Source organism: Scyliorhinus torazame, chromosome 31, assembly GCF_047496885.1.
Source record: "Scyliorhinus torazame isolate Kashiwa2021f chromosome 31, sScyTor2.1, whole genome shotgun sequence".
Lineage (NCBI taxonomy): Eukaryota > Metazoa > Chordata > Chondrichthyes > Carcharhiniformes > Scyliorhinidae > Scyliorhinus > Scyliorhinus torazame.
In genome coordinates, this window is record NC_092737.1 from 35,629,564 (window position 1) to 35,654,188 (window position 24,625).

At 55.3% G+C, this 24,625-nt stretch overlaps 1 protein-coding gene across 2 annotated transcripts in view; it reads left to right on the plus strand.

Annotated features, from left to right (window-relative positions):
• Positions 1–24,625, plus strand: part of LOC140404611 (rhomboid-related protein 4-like) — a 244,167-nt gene that overhangs the window by 24,719 nt on the left and 194,823 nt on the right. For both annotated transcript variants that reach the window (XM_072493212.1, XM_072493213.1), the window contains exon 3: positions 18,929–19,058. In XM_072493212.1, the coding sequence (XP_072349313.1) occupies positions 18,929–19,058 (130 nt within the window). The remainder of the gene's footprint in view (positions 1–18,928; positions 19,059–24,625) is intronic.

Genomic DNA, 24,625 nt, shown 5'->3' on the forward strand with positions numbered 1-24,625 from the left:
GTGGAGTCGGGTACACAGGGTATTGGAGAGTGGGGTACATAGGGTATCTGAGAGTGGGGTACACAGGGTATCTGAGAGTGGGGTACATGGGGTATCGGAGAGTGGGGTACACGGGGTATCGGAGAGTGGGGTACACGGGATATCGGAGAGTGGGGAACACAGGGTATCGGGGAGTGGTGGACACAGGGTATCGGAGAGTGGGGTACACAGGGTATCACCAAGTGGCCTACACAGTGTATCGGAGAGTGGGGTACACAGGTTACCGGAGACTGGGGGACACGGTATCGGAGAGTGGGGTACACAGTGTATCGGAAAGTGCAGTACACAGGGTATGGGAGGGTGGGGAACACAGGGTATCGGAGATAGGGGTACACAGGGTATGGGAGGGTGGGGAACACAGGGTATCGGAGAGTGGGGTACACAGGGTATCGGAGAGTGGGGTACTCAGTGTATCGGAGAGTGGGGAACACAGGGTATTGGAGAGTGGGGTACACAGATTATCGGAGAGCGGGTACAGAGGGCATCGGTGAGTGGGGTACACAGTGTATCGGAAAGTGCAGTACACAGGGTATGGGAGGGTGGGGTACACAGGGTATCGGAGAGTGGGGTACACAGGGTATCGGAGAGTGGGGTACACAGGGTATCGGAGAGTGGGGTACACAGGGTATCGGAGAGTGGGGTACATGGGGTATCGGAGAGTGGGGTACACGGGGTATCGGAGAGTGGGGTACACGGGATATCGGAGAGTGGGGAACACAGGGTATCGGGGAGTGGTGGACACAGGGTATCGGAGAGTGGGGGACACAGGGTATCGGAGAGTGGGGTACACAGATTATCGGAGAGCGGGTACAGCGGGTATCGGAGAGTGGGGTACACAGGGATCGGAGAATGGGGTACACAGGGTATCAGAGAGTGGGGGACACAGGGTATCGGAGAGTGGGGTACACGGTATCGGAGAGTGGGTACAGCGGGTATCGGAGAGTGGGGTACACAGGGTATCGGAGTGTGGGGCATAAAGGGTATCGGAGAGTGGGGTACACAGTGTATCGGAGTGGGGGGCACACAGGGTATCAGAGAGTGGGGTACACAGTGTATCGGAGAATGGGGTACACGGGGTATCGGAGAGTGGGGTACACAGTGTATCGGAGTGTGGGGTACACAGTGTATCGGAGAGTGAGGTACACAGGGTATCGGAGTGTGGGGAACACAGGGTAACGGGCAGTGGGATACACAGGGTATCGGAGAGAGGGGTACACAGGGTATCGGAGAGTGGGGTACACAGGGTATAGGAGAGTGGGGTCCACAGGGTATCGGAGAGTGGGGTACACGGGGCATAGGAGAGTGGGGTACACAGGGTATCGGAGTGTGGGGCACACAGGGTATCGGAGAGTGGGGTACACAGGGTATCGGAGAGTGGGGGACACAGGGTATCGGAGATTGGGGTACACAGGGTATCGGATAGTGGGGTACACAGGGTATCGGTGTGTGGGGTAGACAGGGAAACGGAGAGTGGGGTGCACAGGGTATCGGAGAGTGGGGTACACAGTGTATTGGAGAGTGGGGTACACAGGGTATCGGCGAGTGGGGTACACGGTATCGGAGAGTGGGGTACACAGGGTATCGGAGAGTGTGGTACACAGGGTATCGGAGAGTGGGGTACACAGGGTATTGGATAGTGGGGTACAAATGGTATCACGGAGTGGGGTACACAGTGTATCGGAGAGTGGGGTACACAGGTTACCGGAGACTGGGGGACACGGTATCGGAGAGTGGGGTACACAGTGTATCGGAAAGTGCAGTACACAGGGTATGGGAGGGTGGGGAACACAGGGTATCGGAGATAGGGGTACACAGGGTATGGGAGGGTGGGGAACACAGGGTATCGGAGAGTGGGGTACACAGGGTATCGGAGAGTGGGGTACTCAGTGTATCGGAGAGTGGGGAACACAGGGTATTGGAGAGTGGGGTACACAGATTATCGGAGAGCGGGTACAGCGGGCATCGGTGAGTGGGGTACACAGTGTATCGGAAAGTGCAGTACACAGGGTATGGGAGGGTGGGGTACACAGGGTATCGGAGAGTGGGGTACACAGGGTATCGGAGAGTGGGGTACACAGGGTATCGGAGAGTGGGGTACACAGGGTATCGGAGAGTGGGGTACATGGGGTATCGGAGAGTGGGGTACACGGGGTATCGGAGAGTGGGGTACACGGGATATCGGAGAGTGGGGAACACAGGGTATCGGGGAGTGGTGGACACAGGGTATCGGAGAGTGGGGGACACAGGGTATCGGAGAGTGGGGTACACAGATTATCGGAGAGCGGGTACAGCGGGTATCGGAGAGTGGGGTACACAGGGATCGGAGAATGGGGTACACGGTATTGGAGAGTGGGGTACACAGATTATCGGAGAGCGGGTACAGCGGGTATCGGAGAGTGGGGTACACAGGGTATCGGAGTGTGGGGCATAAAGGGTATCGGAGAGTGGGGTACACAGTGTATCGGAGTGGGGGGCACACAGGGTATCAGAGAGTGGGGTACACAGTGTATCGGAGAATGGGGTACACGGGGTATCGGAGAGTGGGGTACACAGTGTATCGGAGTGTGGGGTACACAGTGTATCGGAGAGTGAGGTACACAGGGATCGGAGTGTGGGGAACACAGGGTAACGGGCAGTGGGATACACAGGGTATCGGAGAGAGGGGTACACAGGGTATCGGAGAGTGGGGTACACAGGGTATAGGAGAGTGGGGTCCACAGGGTATCGGAGAGTGGGGTACACGGGGCATAGGAGAGTGGGGTACACAGGGTATCGGAGTGTGGGGCACACAGGGTATCGGAGAGTGGGGTACACAGGGTATCGGAGAGTGGGGGACACAGGGTATCGGAGATTGGGGTACACAGGGTATCGGATAGTGGGGTACACAGGGTATCGGTGTGTGGGGTAGACAGGGAAACGGAGAGTGGGGTGCACAGGGTATCGGAGAGTGGGGTACACAGTGTATTGGAGAGTGGGGTACACAGGGTATCGGCGAGTGGGGTACACGGTATCGGAGAGTGGGGTACACAGGGTATCGGAGAGTGTGGTACACAGGGTATCAGAGAGTGGGGTACACAGGGTATTGGATAGTGGGGTACAAATGGTATCACGGAGTGGGGTACACAGGGAAACGGAGAGTGGGGTACACGGTATCGGAGAGAGGGGTACACAGGGTATCGGAGAGTGGGGTACACAGGGTATAGGAGTTTGGGGCACACAGGGTATCGGAGAGTGGGGTACACAGGGTATCGGAGAGTGGGGTACACAGGGTATCGGAGAGTGGGGTACACACGGTATCTTAGAGTGTGGTACACAGGGTATCGGAGTGTGGGGCACACAGGGTATCGGAGAGTGGGGTACACAGTGTATCGGAGAGTGGGGTACACAGGGTATCGGAGAGTGGGGCACACAGTGTATCGGAGATTGGGGCACACAGTGTATCGGAGTGTGGGATACATGTGGTATCAGAGAGTGGGGTACACAGGGTATCGGAGAGTGGGGTACACAGGGTATCGGATAGTGGGGTACACAGGGTATCGGAGTGTGGGGTACACAGGGAAACGGAGAGTGGGGTATACAGGGTATGAGAGTGTGGGGTGCACAGGGTATCGGAGAGTGGGGTACACAGGGTATCGGAGAGTGGGGTACACAGGGTATGGGAGAGTGGGGTACACAGGGTATCGGATAGTGGGGTACAAATGGTATCGCGGAGTGGGGTACACAGGGTATCAGAGAGTGGGGGACACAGGGTATCGGAATGTGGGGTACACAGGGAAACGGAGAGTGGGGTACACAGGGTATCGGAGAGAGGGGTACACAGGGTATCGGAGAGTGGGGTACACATGTAATGGGAGAGCGGGGTATACAGGGTATCAGAGTGTGGGATGCACAAGGTATCGGAGATTGGGGTACACAGGGTATTGGGCAGTGGGAGACACAGGGTATCGGAGAGTGGGGTACACAGGGTATCGGAGAGTGGGGTACACAGGGTATTGGGCAGTGGGGTACACAGGGTATTGGAGAGTGGGGTACACACGGTATCGGAGAGTGTGGTACACAGGGTATCGGAGAGTGGGGTACACAGGGTATCGGAGAGTGGGGTACACAGGGTATCGGAGATTGGGGTACACAGGGTATCGGAGATTGGGGTGCCGAGGGTATCGAAGAGTGTGGTACACAGTGCATCGGAGAGTTGGGTACACAGGATATCGGAGAGTGGGGTACACAGGGTATGGGAGAGTGGGGTACACAGGGTATGGGAGAGTGGGGTACACAGGGTATCGGATAGTGGGGTACAAATGGTATCGCGGAGTGGGGTACACAGGGCATCTGAGAGTGGGGTACACAGGGTATCAGAGATTGGGGTACACAGTATATCAGAGTTTAGGGTACACAGGGTATCGGAGAGTGGGGTACACAGGGTATCGGAGAGTGGGGTACACAGGGTATCGGGCAGTGGGATACACAGGCTATCGGAGAGTGGGGTACATGGGGTATCGGAGAGTGGGGTACACAGGGTACAAAGAGAGTGGGGTACACAGAGAAACGGAGAGTGGGGTATACAGGGTATCAGAGTGTGGGGTGCACAGGGTATCGGAGAGTGGGGTCCACAGGGTATCGGAGAGTGGGGTACACAGGGTGTCGGAGAGTGGGGTACACAGGGTATCGGAGAGTGGGGTACACAGGGTATCGGCGAGTTGTGTACACAGGGTATCGGAGAGTGGCGTACGCAGGGCATCGGAGAGTTGGGTACACAGGGTATCAGAGAGTGGGGTACACAGGGTATGGGAGAGTGGGGTACACAGGGTATAGGTGAGTGGGGTACACAGGGTATCGGATAGTGGGGTACAAATGGTATCGCGGAGTGGGGTACACAGGGTATCAGAGAGTGGGGTAAACAGGGTATCGGAGAGTGTGGTACACAGGGTATCGGAGAGAGGGGTACACAGGGTATCGGAGAGTGGGGTACACAGGGTATCGGAGAGCGGTGTACATAGGGTATCAGAGATTGGGGTACACTGGATATCGGAGATTGGGGTACACAGCGTATCGGAGATTGGGGTGCACAGGGTATCGGAGAGTGGGGTACACAGGGCATCGGAGAGTTGGGTACACAGGGTATCGGAGAGTGGGGTACACAGGGTATGGGAGAGTGAGGTACACAGGGTATCGGAGAGTGGGGTACAAATGGTATCGCGGAGTGGGGTACACAGGGTATCAGAGAGTGGGGTACACAGGGAAACGGACAGTGGGGTACACAGGGTAGCGGAGAGAGGGGGACACAGGGTATCGGAGAGTGGGGTACACAGGGTATCGGAGAGTGGGGGACACAGGGTATCGGCGAGTTGTGTACACAGCGTATCGGAGAGTGGCGTAAACAGGGTATCGGAGAGTGGGGTACACAGGGCATCGGAGAGTTGGGTACATAGGGTATCAGAGAGTGGGGTACACAGGGTATGGGAGAGTGGGGTACACAGGGTATGGGAGAGTGAGGTACACAGGGTATCGGATAGTGGGCTACAAATGGTATCGCGGAGTGGGGTACACAGGGTATCAGCGAGTGGGGTACACAGGGCATCGGAGTGTGGGGTACACAGGGAAACGGAGAGTGGGGTACACAGGTTATCGGAGAGAGGGGTACACAGGGTATCGGAGAGTGGGGGACACAGGGTATCAGAGAGTGGGGTATACAGGGTATCGGAGAGTGGGGTATACAAGTAATGGGAGAGCGGGGTATACAGGGTATCAGAGTGTGGGGTGCACAGGGTATCGGAGATTGGGGTACACGGGATATCGGAGAGTGGGGAACACAGGGTATCGGGGAGTGGTAGACACAGGGTATCGGAGAGTGGGGGACACAGGGTATCGGAGAGTGGGGTACACAGATTATCGGAGAGCGGGTACAGCGGGTATCGGAGAGTGGGGTACACAGGGATCGGAGAATGGGGTACACAGGGTATCAGAGAGTGGGGGACACAGGGTATCGGAGAGTGGGGTACACGGTATCGGAGAGTGGGGTACACAGATTATCGGAGAGCGGGAACAGCGGGTATCGGAGAGTGGGGTACACAGGGTATCGGAGAGTGGGGTACACAGGGTATCGGAGAGTGGGGGACACAGGGTATCGGAGAGTGGGGTACACAGGGTATCGGAGAGTGGGGGACACAGGGTATCGGGGAGTTGGGTACACAGGGTATCGGAGAGTGGGGGACACAGGGTATCGGGGAGTTGGGTACACAGGGTATCGGAGTGTGGGGAACACAGGGTAACGGGCAGTGGGATACACAGGGTATCGGAGAGAAGGGTACACAGGGTATCGGAGAGTGGGGTACACATGGTATAGGAGAGTGGGGTCCACAGGGTATCGGAGAGTGGGGTACACGGGGCATAGGAGAGTGGGGTACACAGGGTATAGGTGAGTGGGGTACACAGGGTATCGGATAGTGGGGTACAAATGGTATCGCGGAGTGGGGTACACAGGGTATCAGAGAGTGGGGTAAACAGGGTATCGGAGAGTGTGGTACACAGGGTATCGGAGAGAGGGGTACACAGGGTATCGGAGAGTGGGGTACACAGGGTATCGGAGAGCGGTGTACATAGGGTATCAGAGATTGGGGTACACTGGATATCGGAGATTGGGGTACACAGCGTATCGGAGATTGGGGTGCACAGGGTATCGGAGAGTGGGGTACACAGGGCATCGGAGAGTTGGGTACACAGGGTATCGGAGAGTGGGGTACACAGGGTATGGGAGAGTGAGGTACACAGGGTATCGGAGAGTGGGGTACAAATGGTATCGCGGAGTGGGGTACACAGGGTATCAGAGAGTGGGGTACACAGGGAAACGGACAGTGGGGTACACAGGGTAGCGGAGAGAGGGGGACACAGGGTATCGGAGAGTGGGGTACACAGGGTATCGGAGAGTGGGGGACACAGGGTATCGGCGAGTTGTGTACACAGCGTATCGGAGAGTGGCGTAAACAGGGTATCGGAGAGTGGGGTACACAGGGCATCGGAGAGTTGGGTACATAGGGTATCAGAGAGTGGGGTACACAGGGTATGGGAGAGTGGGGTACACAGGGTATCGGATAGTGGGGTACAAATGGTATCGCGGAGTGGGGTACACAGGGTATCAGCGAGTGGGGTACACAGGGCATCGGAGTGTGGGGTACACAGGGAAACGGAGAGTGGGGTACACAGGTTATCGGAGAGAGGGGTACACAGGGTATCGGAGAGTGGGGGACACAGGGTATCGGAGAGTGGGGTATACAGGGTATCGGAGAGTGGGGTATACAAGTAATGGGAGAGCGGGGTATACAGGGTATCAGAGTGTGGGGTGCACAGGGTATCGGAGATTGGGGTACACGGGATATCGGAGAGTGGGGAACACAGGGTATCGGGGAGTGGTGGACACAGGGCATCGGAGAGTTGGGTACATAGGGTATCAGAGAGTGGGGTACACAGGGTATGGGAGAGTGAGGTACACAGGGTATCAGAGAGTGGGGAACACAGGGTATCGGAGATTGGGGTACACAGATTATCGGAGAGCGGGTACAGCGGGTATCGGAGAGTGGGGTACACAGGGATCGGAGAATGGGGTACACAGGGTATCAGAGAGTGGTGGACACAGGGTATCGGAGAGTGGGGGACACAGGGTATCGGAGAGTGGGGTACACAGATTATCGGAGAGCGGGTACAGCGGGTATCGGAGAGTGGGGTACACAGGGTATCGGAGAGTGGGGTACACAGGGTATCAGAGAGTGGGGGACACAGGGTATCGGAGAGTGGGGTACACGGTATCGGAGAGTGGGGTACACAGATTATCGGAGAGCGGGTACAGCGGGTATCGGAGAGTGGGGTACACAGGGTATCGGAGAGTGGGGTACACAGGGTATCGGAGAGTGGGGGACACAGGGTATCGGAGAGTGGGGTACACAGGGTATCGGAGAGTGGGGGACACAGGGTATCGGGGAGTTGGGTACACAGGGTGTCGGAGAGTGGGGAACACAGGGTATCGGAGAGTGGGGTACACACGGTATCGGGGAGTCGGGTACACAGGGTGTCGGAGAGTGGGGAACACTGGGTATTGGGCAGTGGGATACACAGGGTATCGGAGAGTGGGGTACACAGGGTATCGGAGAGTGGGGTACACAGGGTATCGGAGAGTGGGGAACACAGGGTATTGGGCAGTGGGATACATAGTAGAACATAGAACATAGAACGATACAGCGCAGTACAGGCCCTTCGGCCCACGATGTTGCACCGACATGGGAAGTCAAAAAACAAAAGCCATCTAGCCTACACTATGCCATTATCATCCATATGTTTATCCAATAAACTTTTAAATGCCCTCAATGTTGGCGAGTTCACTACTGTAGCAGGTAGGGCATTCCACGGCCTCACAACTCTTTGCGTAAAGATCCTACCCCTGACCTCTGTCCTATATCTATTACCCCTCAGTTTAAAGTTATGTCCCCTCGTGCCAGCCATATCCATCCGCGGGAGAAGGCTCTCACTGTCCACCCTATCCAACCCCCTGATCATTTTGTATGCCTCTATTAAGTCTCCTCTTAACCTTCTTCTCTCTAACGAAAACAACCTCAAGTCCATCAGCCTTTCCACATAAGATTTTCCCTCCATACCAGGCAACATTCTGGTAAATCTCCTCTGCACCCGCTCCAAAGCCTCCACGTCCTTCCTATAATGCGGTGACCAGAACTGTACGCAATACTCCAAATGCGGCCGGACCAGAGTTCTGTACAGCTGCAACATGACCTCATGACTCCGGAACTCAATCCCTCTACCAATAAAGGCCAACACTCCATAGGCCTTCTTCACAACCCTATCAACCTGGGTGGCAACTTTCAGGGATCTATGTACATGGACACCGAGATCCCTCTGCTCATCCACACTTCCAAGAATTTTACCATTAGCCAAATATTCCGCATTCCTGTTATTCCTTCCAAAGTGAATCACCTCACACTTCTCTACATTAAACTCCATTTGCCACCTCTCAGCCCAGCTCTGCAGCTTATCTATATCCCTCTGTAACCTGCTACATCCTTCCACACTATCGACAGCACCACCGACTTTAGTATCGTCTGCAAATTTACTCACCCACCCTTCTGCGCCCTCCTCTAGGTCATTGATAAAAATGACAAACAGCAACGGCCCCAGAACAGATCCTTGTGGTACGCCACTTGTAACTGAACTCCATTCTGAACATTTCCCATCAACCACCACCCTCTGTCTTCTTTCAGCTAGCCAATTTCTGATCCACATTTCTAAATCACCCTCAATCCCCAGCCTCCGTATTTTTTGCAATAGCCTACCGTGGGGAACCTTATCAAATGCTTTGCTGAAATCCATATACACCACATCAACTGCTCTACCCTCATCTACCTGTTCGGTCACCTTCTCAAAGAACTCGATTAGGTTTGTGAGGCATGACCTACCCTTCACAAAGCCATGCTGACTATCCCTGATCATATTATTCCTATCTAGATGATTATAAATCTTGTCTCTTATAATCCCCTCCAAAGACTTTACCCACAACAGACGTAAGGCTCACCGGTCTATAGTTCCCAGTGTATCGGAAAGTGGGGTACACAGGGTATAGGAGAGTGGAGTACACAGGGTATCGGAGAGTGGGGTACACAGGGTATCGGAGATTGGGGAACACAGGGTATTGGAGAGTGGGGTACACAGGGTATCGGAGAGTGGGGTACACAGGGTATTGGAGTACACAGGGTATCGGAGATTGGGGTAGACAGGGTATTGGAGAGTGGGGTACACAGGGTATCAGAGAGTGGGGTACAAAGGGTATCGGAGAGTGGGGTACACAGTGTATCGGAGAGTGGGGTACACAGGGTACCGGAGAGTGGGATACACAGGGTATCGGAGAGTGGGGTACACAGGGTATAGGAGAGTGGGGTACACAGGGTATCGGAGAGTGGGGTACACGGGGCATCGGAGAGTGGGGTACGCAGGGTATCGGAGTGTGGGGTACAAAGGGTATCGGAGAGTGGGGAACACAGTGTATCGGAGTGGGGGGCACACAGGGTATCAGAGAGTGGGGTACACAGTGTATCGGAGAATGGGGTACACGGGGTATCGGAGAGTGGGGTACACAGTGTATCGGAGTGTGGGGTACAAAGTGTATCGGAGAGTGAGGTACACAGGGTATCGGAGTGTGGGGAACACAGGGTAACGGGCAGTGGGATACACAGGGTATCGGAGAGAGGGGTACACAGGGTATCGGAGAGTGGGGTACACATGGTATAGGAGAGTGGGGTCCACAGGGTATCGGAGAGTGGGGTACACGGGGCATAGGAGAGTGGGGTACACAGGGTATCGGAGTGTGGGGCACACAGGGTATCGGAGAGTGGGGTACACAGGGTATCGGAGAGTGGGGGACACAGGGTATCGGAGATTGGGGTACACAGGGTATCGGATAGTGGGGTACACAGGGTATCGGAGTGTGGGGGAGACAGGGAAACGGAGAGTGGGGTGCACAGGGTATCGGAGAGTGGGGTACACAGTGTATCGGAGAGTGGGGTACACAGGGTATCGGCGAGTGGGGTACACGGTATCGGAGAGTGGGGTACACAGGGTATCGGAGAGTGTGGTACACAGGGTATCGGAGAGTGGGGTACACAGGGTATCGGAGAGTGGGGTACACAGGGCATCGGAGAGTTGGGTACACAGGGTATCGGAGAGTGGGGTACACAGGGTTTCGGAGAATGGGGTACACAGGGAAACGGAGAGTGGGGTACACGGTATCGGAGAGAGGGGTACACAGGGTATCGGAGAGTGGGGTACACAGGGTATAGGAGTGTGGGGCACACAGAGTATCGGAGAGTGGGGTACACAGTGTATCGGAGAGTGGGGTACACAGGGTATCGGAGAGTGGGGTACACACGGTATCGGAGAGTGTGGTACACAGGGTATCGGAGTGTGGGGCACACAGGGTATCGGAGAGTGGGGTACACAGTGTATCGGAGAGTGGGGTACACAGGGTATCGGAGAGTGGGGCACACAGTGTATCGGAGATTGGGGCACACAGTGTATCGGAGTGTGGGATACATGTGGTATCGGAGAGTGGGGTACACAGGGTATCGGAGTGTGGGGAACACGGTATCGAGCAGTGGGATACACAGGGTATCGGAGAGTGGGGTACACAGGGTATCGGAGAGTGGGGTACACAGTGTAGCGGAGATTGGGGTACACAGGGTATCGGATAGTGGGGTACACAGGGTATCGGAGTGTGGGGTACACAGGGAAACGGAGAGTGGGGTACACAGGGTATCGGAGAGTGGGGTACACAGGGTATCGGAGAGAGGGGTACACGGGGAAATGGAGAGTGGGGTACACAGGGTATCGGAGAGTGGGGTACACAGGGTATCGGATAGTGGGGTACACAGGGTATCGGAGTGTGGGGTACACAGGGAAACGGAGAGTGGGGTATACAGGGTATGAGAGTGTGGGGTGCACAGGGTATCGGAGAGTGGGGTACACAGGGTATCGGAGAGTGGGGTACACAGGGTATCGGCGAGTGGGGTACACAGGGTATCGGAGAGTGGCGTACAAATGGTATCGGAGAGTGGGGTACACAGGGCATCGGAGAGTTGGGTACACAAGGTATCAGAGAGTGGGGTACACAGGGTATGGGAGAGTGGGGTACACAGGGTATGGGAGAGTGGGGTACACAGGGTATCGGATAGTGGGGTACAAATGGTATCGCGGAGTGGGGTACACAGGGTATCAGAGAGTGGGGGACACAGGGTATCGGAGTGTGGGGTACACAGGGAAACGGAGAGTGGGGTACACAGGGTATCGGAGAGAGGGGTACACAGGGTATTGGAGAGTGGGGGGCACAGGGTATCGGAGAGTGGGGTACACAGGGTATCGGAGAGTGGGGTACACAAGTAATGGGAGAGCGGGGTATACAGGGTATCAGAGTGTGGGATGCACAAGGTATCGGAGATTGGGGTACACAGGGTATTGGGCAGTGGGGAACACAGGGTATCGGAGAGTGGGGTACACAGGGTATCGGAGAGTTGGGTACACAGGGTATTGGGCAGTGGGGTACACAGGGTATTGGAGAGTGGGGTACACATGGTATCGGAGAGTGTGGTACACAGGGTATCGGAGAGTGGGGTACACAGGGTATCGGAGAGTGGGGTACACAGGGTATCGGAGAGTGGGGTACACAGGGTATCGGAGAGCGGGGTACACAGGGTATCAGATATTGGGGTACACTGGATATCGGAGATTGGTGTACACAGGGTATCGGAGATTGGGGTGCCTAGGGTATCCAAGAGTGGGGAACACAGTGCATCGGAGAGTTGGGTACACAGGGATTCGGAGAGTGGGGTACACAGGGTATGGGAGAGTGGGGTACACAGGGTATGGGAGAGTGGGGTACACAGGGTATGGGAGAGTGGGGTACACAGGGTATCGGATAGTGGGGTACAAATGGTATCGTGGAGTGGGGTACACAGGGCATCTGAGAGTGGGGTACACAGGGTATCAGAGATTGGGGTACACAGTATATCAGAGTTTGGGGTACACAGGGTATCGGAGAGTGGGGTACACAGGGTATCGGAGAGTGGGGTACACAGGGTATCGGGCAGTGGGATACACAGGTTATCGGAGAGTGGGGTACATGGGGTATCGGAGAGTGGGGTACACAGGGTACAAAGAGAGTGGGGTACACAGGGAAACGGAGAGTGGGGTATACAGGGTATCAGAGTGTGGGGTGCACAGGGTATCGGAGAGTGGGGTCCACAGGGTATCGGAGAGTGGGGTACACAGGGTATCGGAGAGTGGGGTACACAGGGTATCGGAGAGTGGGGTACACAGGGTATCGGCGAGTTGTGTACACAGGGTATCGGAGAGTGGTGTACGCAGGGCATCGGAGAGTTGGGTACACAGGGTATCAGAGAGTGGGGTACACAGGGTATGGGAGAGTGGGGTACACAGGGTATAGGTGAGTGGGGTACACAGGGTATCGGATAGTGGGGTACAAATTGTATCGGAGAGTGGGGTACACAGGGTATCAGAGAGCGGGGTACATAGGGTATCAGAGATTGGGGTACACTGGATATCGGAGATTGGGGTACACAGCGTATCGGAGATTGGGGTGCACAGGGTATCGGAGAGTCGGGTACACAGGGCATCGGAGAGTTGGGTACACAGGGTATCGGAGAGTGGGGTACACAGGGTATGGGAGAGTGAGGTACACAGGGTATCGGAGAGTGGGGTACAAATGGTATCGCGGAGTGGGGTACACAGGGTATCAGAGAGTGGGGTACACAGGGAAACGGACAGTGGGGTACACAGGGTAGCGGAGAGAGCACTACACAGGGTATCGGAGAGTGGGGGACACAGGGTATCGGAGAGTGGGGTACACAGGGTATCGGAGAGTGGGGGACACAGGGTATCGGCGAGTTGTGTACACAGCGTATCGGAGAGTGGCGTAAACAGGGTATCGGAGAGTGGGGTACACAGGGCATCGGAGAGTTGGGTACATAGGGTATCAGAGAGTGGGGTACACAGGGTATGGGAGAGTGGGGTACACAGGGTATGGGAGAGTGAGGTACACAGGGTATTCGATAGTGGGGTACAAATGGTATCGTGGAGTGGGGTACACAGGGTATCAGCGAGTGGGTTACACAGGGCATCGGAGTGTGGGGTACACAGGGAAACGGAGAGTGGGGTACACAGGTTATCGGAGAGTGGGGGACACAGAGTATCAGAGAGTGGGGTATACAGGGTATCGGAGAGTGGGGTATGCAAGTAATGGGAGAGCGGGGTATACAGGGTATCGGAGTGTGGGGTGCACAGGGTATCGGAGATTGGGGTACATAGGGTATTGGGCAGTCGGGTACACAAGGTATCGGAGAGTGGGGTACACAGGGTATCGGAGAGTGAGGTACACAAGGTATTGGAGAGTGGGGTACACAGGGTATCGGAGAGTGGGGTACACAGGGTATCGGAGAGTGGGGTACACAGGGTATCGGAGAGTGGGGTACGCAGGGTATCGGAGCGGAGTACACAGGGTATCAGAGATTGGGGTACACTGAATATCGGAGATTGGGGTACACAGGGTATCAGAGAGTGGGGTACACAGGGTATCGGAGAGTGGGGTACACTGGATATCGGAGATTGGGGTACACAGGGTATTGGAGATTGGGGTACACAGGGTATCGGAGAGTGGGGTACACAGGGTATCGGAGAGTGGGGTACACAGGGTATTGGATAGTGGTGTACAAATGGTATTGTGGAGTGGGGTACACAGGGTATCAGAGAGTGGGGTACACAGGGTATCGGAGAGAGGGGTACACAGGGTATCGGAGAGTTGGGTACACAGGGTATCGGAGAGAGGGGTACACAGGGTATCGGAGAGTGGGGGACACACAGTATCGGAGAGTGGGGTACACAGGGTATCGGAGAGTGGGGGACACAGTGTATCGGAGAGTCGGGTACACAGGGTATCGCCGAGTGGGATGCACAGGGTATCGGAGATTGGGGAACCCAGGGTTCGGAGAGTGGGGTACACAGGGTATCAGAGATTGGGGTACACTGGATTTCGGAGATTGGGTTACACAGGTTATCGGAGATTGGGGCGCACAGGGTATCGGAGAGTGGGGTAAACTGGGTACCGGAGAGTGGGGTACACAGGGTATCGGAGATTGGGGAACACAGGGTATCAGAGATTGGGGTACACTGGATATCGGAGATTGGAGTACACTGGATATCGGAGAGTGGTGTACACAGCGTATCGGAGCCTGAGGTACACGGGGTATTGGAAATTGGGGTACAGAGGGTATGGGAGAGTGGGGAACATAGGGTATCAGAGATTGGGGTACACGGGGTATTGGAGATTGGGGTACACAGGGTATGGGAGAGTGGGGAACACAGGGTATCGGAGATTGGAGTACACGGGGTATTAGAAATTGGGGTACACAGGGTATGGGAGAGTGGGGAACACAGGGTATCAGAGATTCGGGTACACGGGGTATCGGAGATTGGGGTACACAGGGTATCGGATATTGGGGTAACAGGGTATCGGAGAGTGGGGGACATGGTATCGGAGAGTGGGGTACACTGTGTATCGGAGAGTGGGGTACACAGTGTATCGGAGAGTGGGTTCCACAGGGTATCGGAGAGTGGGGTACACAGGGTATCGGAGAGTGGGGTACACAGGGTCACGGAGAGTGGCATACACAGGGTATCGGAGAGTGGGGTACACATGGTATTGGAGAGTGGGGTACACAGGGTATGGGAGAGTGGGGTCCATAGGGTATCGGAGAGTGGGATACACAGGATATCGGAGAGTGGGGTAGACAGGGTATCGGAGAGTGGGGTACGCATGATATCGGAGAGTGGGGTACACATGGTCTCGGAGAGTGGGGTACACAGGGTATCGGAGATTGGGGTACACAGTGTATCGGAGATTGGGGTACACAGGGTATTGGAGAGCGGGGTACACAGGGTATCAGAGATTGGGGTACACAGGATATCGGAGATTAGGGTACACAGGGTATCGGAGATTTGGGTGCACAGGGCATCGGAGTGTGGGGTACACAGGGTATCGGAGAGTGGTGTACACAGCGTATAAGAGAGTGGGGTACACAGGGTATCGGAGAGTGGGGTACACAGGGTATCGGAGAGTAGGGTACACAGGGTATGGGAGTGAGGTGCACAGGGTATCGGAGAATAGGGTACACAGGGTCTCGGAGAGTGGGGTACACGGGGTATCGGGGAGTGGTGTACACAGCGTATCGGAGAGTAGGGTACACAGGATATGGGAGAGTGGGGTACACAGGGTATGGGAGAGTGGGGTACACAGGGTATCGGAGATAGGGGTACACAGGGTATCGGAGATAGGGGTACACAGGGTATCGGAGAGTGGGGTACACGGGGTATCGGGGAGTGGGGCACACAGGGTAGTGGAGAGTAGGGTACACAGGTTATCGGAGATAGGGGAACACAGGGTATCGGAGAGTGGGGTACACGGGGTATCGGGGAGTGGGGCACACAGGGTAGCGGAGAGTAGGGTACACAGGTTATCGGAGATAGGGGAACACAGGGTATCGGAGAGTAGGGTACACAGGGTATGGGAGAGTGGGGTACACGGTATGGGAGAGTGGGGTACACAGGGTATCGGAGAGTGGGGTACACAGGGTATCAGAGATTAGGGTACACAGGGTATCGCGGATAGGGGTACACAGGATATCAGAGAGTGGGGTACACAGGGTATCAGAGATTAGGGTACACAGGGTATCGGAGATAGGGGTACACAGGGTATCGGAGAGTAGGGTACACAGTGTATGGGCGTGTGGGGTACACAGGGTATCTGCGAGTGGGGTACACAGGGTATGGGAGAGTGGGGTACACAGGGTATCAGAGATTAGGGTACACAGGCTATCGGAGAGTGGGGTACACGGGGTATCGGGGAGTGGGGCACACAGGGTAGCGGAGAGTAGGGTACACTGGGTATAGGAGATAGGGGTACATAGGGTATCGGAGTGTGGGGTACACAGGGTATCGGAGAGTAGGGTACACAGGGTGTCGGAGATAGGGGTACACAGGGTATGGGAGAGTGGGGTACACGGTATGGGAGAGTGGGGTACACAGGGTATCGCGGATAGGGGTACACAGGGCATCGGAGAGTGGGGTACACAGGGTATCGGAGAGTAGGGTACACAGTGTATGGGCGTGTGGGGTACACAGGGTATCTGCGAGTGGGGTACACAGGGTATGGGAGATGGGGTACACAGGGTATCAGAGATTAGGGTACACAGGGTATCGGAGAATGGGGTACACAGGGTATCGGAGAGTGGGGTACACAGGGTCTGGGGGTGTGGGGTACACAGGGTATCAGAGATTAGGGTACACAGGGTATCGGAGAGTGGGGTACACAGGGTCTGGGGGTGTGGGGTACACAGGGTATCGGAGAGTGGGGTACACAGGGTCTGGGGGTGTGGGGTACACCTGGTATCAGAGAGTGGGGTACACAGGGTATCGGAGAGTGGGGTACGCATGATATCGGAGAGTGGGGTACACATGGTCTTGGAGAGTGGGGTACACAGGGTATCAGGGATTGGGGTACACAGGGTATCAGAGATAAGGGTACACAGGATATCGGAGAGTGGGGTACACAGGGTATTGGAGTGTGGGGTACACAGGGTATCAGAGATTAGGGTACACAGGGTATCGGAGAGTGGGGTACACGGGGTATCGGAGAGAGTGGGGTACACAGGGTATGGGAGTGTGGGGTGCACAGGGTATCAGGGTGTGGGGTACACAGGGTATCAGAGATTAGGGTACACAGGGTATCGGAGAGTGGGGTACACAGGGTATCAGAGATTAGGGTACACAGGGTATCGGAGAGAGGGGGTACACAGGGTCTGGGGGTGTGGGGTACACAGGGTATCAGAGATTAGGGTACACAGGGTATGGGAGAGTGGGGTACACAGGGTATCGGAGATTAGGGTACACAGGGTATGGGAGAGTGGGGTACACAGGGAATGGGAGAGTGGGGTACAGAGGGTATCGGAGAGTGGGGTACACAGGGTATCGGAGAGTGGGGTACACAGGGTATCAGAGATTAGGGTACACAGGGTATCGAAGTGTGGGGTACACAGGGTATCAGAGATTAGGGTACACAGGGTATCGGAGAGTGGGGTACACAGGGTATCAGAGATTAGGGTACACAGGTTATCGGAGAGTGGGGTACACCGGGTATCGGAGAGTGGGGTACACAGGGTATCATAGATTAGGGTACACAGGGTATCGGAGAGTGGGGTACACAGGGTATCAGAGATTAGGGTACACAGGTTATCGGAGAGTGGGGTACACCGGGTATCGGAGAGTGGGGTACACAGGGTATCAGAGATTAGGGTACACAGGGTATGGGAGTGTGGGGTACACAGGGTATCAGTGATTAGGGTACACAGGGTATGGGAGTGTGGGGTACACAGGGTATCGGAGAGTAGGGTACACAGGGTATGGGAGTGTGGGGTACACAGGGTATCGGAGAGTGGGGTACACAGGGTATCAGTGATTAGGGTACACAGGGTATCGGAGAGTGGGGTACACAGGGTATCAGAGATTAGGGTACACAGGGTATCGGAGAGTGGGGTACACGGGTTATCGGAGAGTGGGGTACACAGGGTATCGGAGAGTGGGGTACACAGGGTATCGGAGAGTGGGGTACACAGGGTCTGGGGGTGTGGGGTACACAGGGTATCGGAGAGTAGGGTACACAGGGTATGGGAGTGTGGGGTACACAGGGTATCGGAGAGTGGGGTACACAGGGTATGGGAGTGTGGGGTACACAGGGTATGGGAGTGTGGGGTACACAGGGTATCGGAGAGTGGGGTACACAGGGTATCAGAGATTAGGGTACACAGGGTATCGGAGAGTGGGGTACACAGGGTCTGGGGGTGTGGGGTACACAGGGTATCGGAGAGTGGGGTACACAGGGTCTGGGGGTGTGGGGTACACAGGGTATGGGAGTGTGGGCTACACAGGGTATGGGGGATTGGTTTGGAAATGGAGACAGCGTGATGTTGAGCGTTGTGTTATTGAGGGAGCCCAGGCGACACGGGCAGACGGGAGGAGGGCTCCACTCACACTGAACTCGAGGCCGGCCCCCTGTTAGGCCGCGTGGCGGATGGACTGGTGCCAAGACGAGAATCCAAGCTGGGAGGTTTGGCCGGGCGAGGGAAGAGAGAATCTCAGCTCACGGTATTCCCGGCAGGATTCACGCTCTCGGTCAAACTTGCGGACGTGGGGGTGTTTCAGACGGATTGAATGGGAATGCGCGGTTCTCCCGGGAGTGTTTGATTGTCTTCCTGTGTGTGTCTCTCTCCGACAGGGATTCTCTTCGCCCTCAAGGTCATCAACAATGGGCACAGCACTGACGGGAACATTCCGGGACCATTCCTAATCAAACGCCGAGATGCTTGCTGGACCGAACTTATCCTCATTCACATGCTGTCCCCGAGGTAAACCCTCCCTTCACCTTCCATCCACATTCAGGAGCAAGGCGTGTGTGCCATGAGAGTGGGTCTTCAGCGCTGACCCGCGAGCATGGTGCCGTGATCGACTGTACAATTCTGTAGCAGCTAAAAACAATTTCTCCTTATTGACAGTATCTGCACTTTGGGGCGTGCAGTGTAGGCAGCTGCTGGCACAGTGGTTAGCACCGCTGCCTCACGGTGCCGAGGATCCGCGTTCGATTCCAAACTTAGCTCACTGTCTGTGCGGAGTCTGCGCGTTCTCCCAGTGTCTGCGTGGGGTTCCTCCGGGCGCTCCGGTTTCCTCCCACAAGACCCGAAAGACGTGCTGTTCGGTGAATTGGACATCCTGAATTCTCCCTCCGTGTACCCGAACAGGCGCCGGAGTGTGGCGACTGGGGGATTTTCACAGTAACTTCATTGCAGTGTTAATGTAAGCCTACTTGTGGCAATAATAAAGATTATTATTATGGTGGGGACGGGTCTGTCGCTGTTTAACACTGGGGTACAGTACTGGTGGGGACGGGTCTGTCACTGTATAACACTGGGGTACAGTACTGGTGGGGACGGGTCTGTCACTGTATAACACTGGGGTACAGTACTGGTGGGGACGGGTCTGTCACTGTATAACACTGGCGTACAGTACTGGTGGGGACGGGTCTGTCACTGTATAACACTGGGGTACAGTACTGGTGGGGACGGGCCTGTCACTGTATAACACTGGGGTGCAGTACTGGTGGGGACGGGTCTGTCACTGTATAACACTGGGGTACAGTACTGGTGGGGACGGGTCTGTCACTGTATAACACTGGGGTGCAGTACTGGTGGGGACGGGTCTGTCACTTTATAACACTGGGGTACAGTACTGGTGGGGACGGGTCTGTCACTGTATAACACTGGGGTACAGTACTGGTGGGGACGGGTCTGTCGCTGTATAACACTGGGGTACAGTACTGGTGGGGACGGGTCTGTCGCTGTATAACACTGGGGTACAGTACTGGTGGGGACGGGTCTGTCACTGTATAACACTGGGGTACAGTACTGGTGGGGACGGGTCTGTCACTGTATAACACTGGGGTACAGTACTGGTGGGGACGGGTCTGTCACTGTATAACACTGGGGTACAGTACTGGTGGGAACGGGTCTGTCACTGTATAACACTGGGGTACAGTACTGGTGGGGACGGGTCTGTATCTGTATAACACTGGGGTACAGTACTGGTGGGGACGGGTCTGTCACTGTATAACACTGGGGCACAGTACTGATGGGGATGGGTCTGTCACTGTATAACACGGGTACAGTACTGGTGGGGACGGGTCTGTCAGTGTGTAACACTGGGGTACAGTACTGGTGGGGACGGGTCTGTCACTGTATAACACTGGGGTACAGTACTGGTGGGGACGGGTCTGTCACTGTATAACACTCGGGTACAGTACTGGTGGGGACGGGTCTGTCACTTTATAACACTGGGGTACAGTACTGGTGGGGACGGGTCTGTCACTGTATAACACTGGGGTACAGTACTGGTGGGGACGGGTCTGTCACTGTATAACACTGGGGTACAGTACTGGTGGGGACGGGTCTGTCACTGTATAACACTGGGGTGCAGTACTGGTGGGGACGGGTCTGTCACTGTATAACACTGGGGTACAGTACTGGTGGGGACGGGTCTGTCACTGTATAACACTGGGGTGCAGTACTGGTGGGGACGGGTCTGTCACTTTATAACACTGGGGTACAGTACTGGTGGGGACGGGTCTGTCGCTGTATAACACTGGGGTACAGTACTGGTGGGGACGGGTCTGTCGCTGTATAACACTGGGGTACAGTACTGGTGGGGACGGGTCTGTCACTGTATAACACTGGGGTACAGTACTGGTGGGGACGGGTCTGTCACTGTATAACACTGGGGTACAGTACTGGTGGGAACGGGTCTGTCACTGTATAACACTGGGGTACAGTACTGGTGGGGACGGGTCTGTCACTGTATAACACTGGGGTACAGTACTGGTGGGGACGGGTCTGTCACTGTATAACACTGGGGCACAGTACTGGTGGGGATGGGTCTGTCACTGTATAACACGGGTACAGTACTGGTGGGGACGGGTCTGTCAGTGTGTAACACTGGGGTACAGTACTGGTGGGGATGGGTCTGTCACTGTATAACACTGGGGTACAGTACTGGTGGGGACGGGTCTGTAACTGTATAACACTGGGGTACAGTACTGGTGGGGACGGGTCTGTCACTGTATAACACTGGGGCACAGTACTGGTGGGGATGGGTCTGTCACTGTATAACACTGGGGTACAGTACTGGTGGGGACGGGTCTGTCACTGTGTAACACTGGGGTACAGTACTGGTGGGGATGGGTCTGTCACTGTATAACACTGGGGTACAGTACTGGTGGGGACGGGTCTGTAACTGTATAACACTGGGGTACAGTACTGGTGGGGACGGGTCTGTCACTGTATCACACTGGGGTACAGTACTGGTGGGGACGGGTCTGTCAGTGTGTAACACTGGGGTACAGTACTGGTGGGGATGGGTCTGTCACTGTATAACACTGGGGTACAGTACTGGTGGAGACGGGTCTGTCACTGTATAACACTGGGGTACAGTACTGGTGGGGACGGGTCTGTCACTGTATAACACTGGGGTACAGTACTGGTGGGGATGGGTCTGTCACTGTATAACACTGGGGTACAGTACTGGTGGGGACGGGTCTGTCACTGTATAACACTGGGGTACAGTACTGGTGGGGATGGGTCTGTCACTGTATAACACTGCGGTACAGTACTGGTGGGGACGGGTCTGTCGCTGTATAACACTGGGGTACAGTACTGGTGGGGATGGGTCTGTCACTGTATAACACTGGGGTACAGTACTGGTGGGGATGGGTCTGTCACTGTATAACACTGGGGTACAGTACTGGTGGGGACGGGTCTGTAACTGTATAACACTGGGGTACAGTACTGGTGGGGACGGGTCTGTCACTGTATCACACTGGGGTACAGTACTGGTGGGGACGGGTCTGTAACTGTATAACACTGGGGCACAGTACTGGTGGGGATGGGTCTGTCACTGTATAACACTGGGGTACAGTACTGGTGGGGACGGGTCTGTCACTGTGTAACACTGGGGTACAGTACTGGTGGGGATGGGTCTGTCACTGTATAACACTGGGGTACAGTACTGGTGGGGACGGGTCTGTAACTGTATAACACTGGGGTACAGTACTGGTGGGGACGGGTCTGTCACTGTATCACACTGGGGTACAGTACTGGTGGGGACGGGTCTGTCAGTGTGTAACACTGGGGTACAGTACTGGTGGGGATGGGTCTGTCACTGTATAACACTGGGGTACAGTACTGGTGGAGACGGGTCTGTCACTGTATAACACTGGGGTACAGTACTGGTGGGGACGGGTCTGTCACTGTATAACACTGGGGTACAGTACTGGTGGGGATGGGTCTGTCACTGTATAACACTGGGGTACAGTACTGGTGGGGACGGGTCTGTCACTGTATAACACTGCGGTACAGTACTGGTGGGGACGTGTCTGTCACTGTATAACACTGCGGTACAGTACTGGTGGGGACGGGTCTGTCGCTGTATAACACTGGGGTACAGTACTGGTGGGGACTGGTCTGTCACTGTATAACACTGGGGTACAGTACTGGTGGGGATGGGTCTGTCACTGTATAACACTGCGGTACAGTACTGGTGGGGACGGGTCTGTCGCTGTATAACACTGGGGTACAGTACTGGTGGGGACTGGTCAGTCACTGTATAACACTGGGGTACAGTACTGGTGGGGACGGGTCTGTCTCTGTGTAACACTGGGGTACAGTACTGGTGGGGACGGGTCTGTCACTGTATAACACTGGGGTACAGTACTGGTGGGGACGGGTCTGTCACTGTATCACACTGGGGTACAGTACTGGTGGGGACGGGTCTGTCACTGTATAACGCTGGGGTACAGTACTGGTGGGGACGGGTCTGTCTCTGTGTAACACTGGGGTACAGTACTGGTGGGGACGGGTCTGTCACTGTATAACACTGGGGTACAGTACTGGTGGGGACGGGTCTGTCACTGTATAACACTGGGGTACAGTACTGGTGGGGACTGGTCAGTCACTGTATAACACTGGGGTACAGTGCTGGTGGGGACGGGTCTGTCGCTGTATAACACTGGGGTACAGTGCTGGTGGGGACGGGTCTGTCACTGTATAACACTGGGGTACAGTACTGGTGGGGACGGGTCTGTCACTGTATAACACTGGGGTACAGTACTGGTGGGGACGGGTCTGTCACTGTATAACACTGGGGTACAGTACTGGTGGGGACGGGTCTGTCACTGTATAACACTGGGCTACAGTACTGCCGGGGACGGGTCTGTCTCTGTGTAACACTGGGGTACAGTACTGTTGGGGTCGGGTCTGTCGCTGTATAACACTTTGAATTCAGTACTGGTGGGGACGGTTCTGTCACTGTATAACACTGGGATACAGTACTGTTGGGGTCGGGTCTGTCGCTGTATAACACTTTGAATTCAGTACTGGTGGGGACGGTTCTGTCACTGTATAACACTGGGATACAGTACTGGTGGGGTCGGGTCTGTCACTGTATAACACTGGGGTACAGTACTGGTGGGGACGGGTCTGTCACTGTATAACACTTTGAATTCAGTACTGGTGGGGACGGGTCTGTCACTGTATAACACTGGGATACAGTACAGTTGGGGTCGGGTCTGTCGCTGTATAACACTTTGAATTCAGTACTGGTGGGGACGGTTCTGTCACTGTATAACACTGGGGTACAGTACTGGTGGGGTCGGGTCTGTCACTGTATAACACTGGGGTACAGTACTGGTGGGGACGGGTCTGTCACTGTATAACACTTTGAATTCAGTACTGGTGGGGACGGTTCTGTCACTGTATAACACTGGGGTACAGTACTGGTGGGGATGGGTCTGTCACTGTAGAACACTGCGGTACAGTACTGGTGGGGACGGGTCTGTCACTGTATAACACTGGGGTACAGTACTGGTGGGGATGGGTCTGTCACTGTATAACACTGGGGTACAGTACTGGTGGGGACGGGTCTGTCACTGTATAACGCTGGGGTACAGTACTGGTGGGGACGGGTCTGTCTCTGTGTAACACTGGGGTACAGTACTGGTGGGGACGGGTCTGTCACTGTATAACACTGGGGTACAGTACTGGTGGGGACGGGTCTGTCACTGTATAACACTGGGGTACATACTACTGGGGACGGGTCTGTCACTGTAACACTGGGGTACAGTACTGGTGGGGACGGGTCTGTCACTGTATAACACTGGGGTACAGTGCTGGTGGGGACGGGTCTGTCACTGTATAACACTGGGGTACAGTACTGGTGGAGACGGGTCTGTCTCTGTATAACACTGCGGTACAGTACTGGTGGGGACGGGTCAGTCACTGTATAACACTGTGGTACAGTACTGGTGGGGACGGGCCTGTCACTGTATAACACTGGGGTACAGTACTGGTGGGGACGGTTCTGTCACTGTATA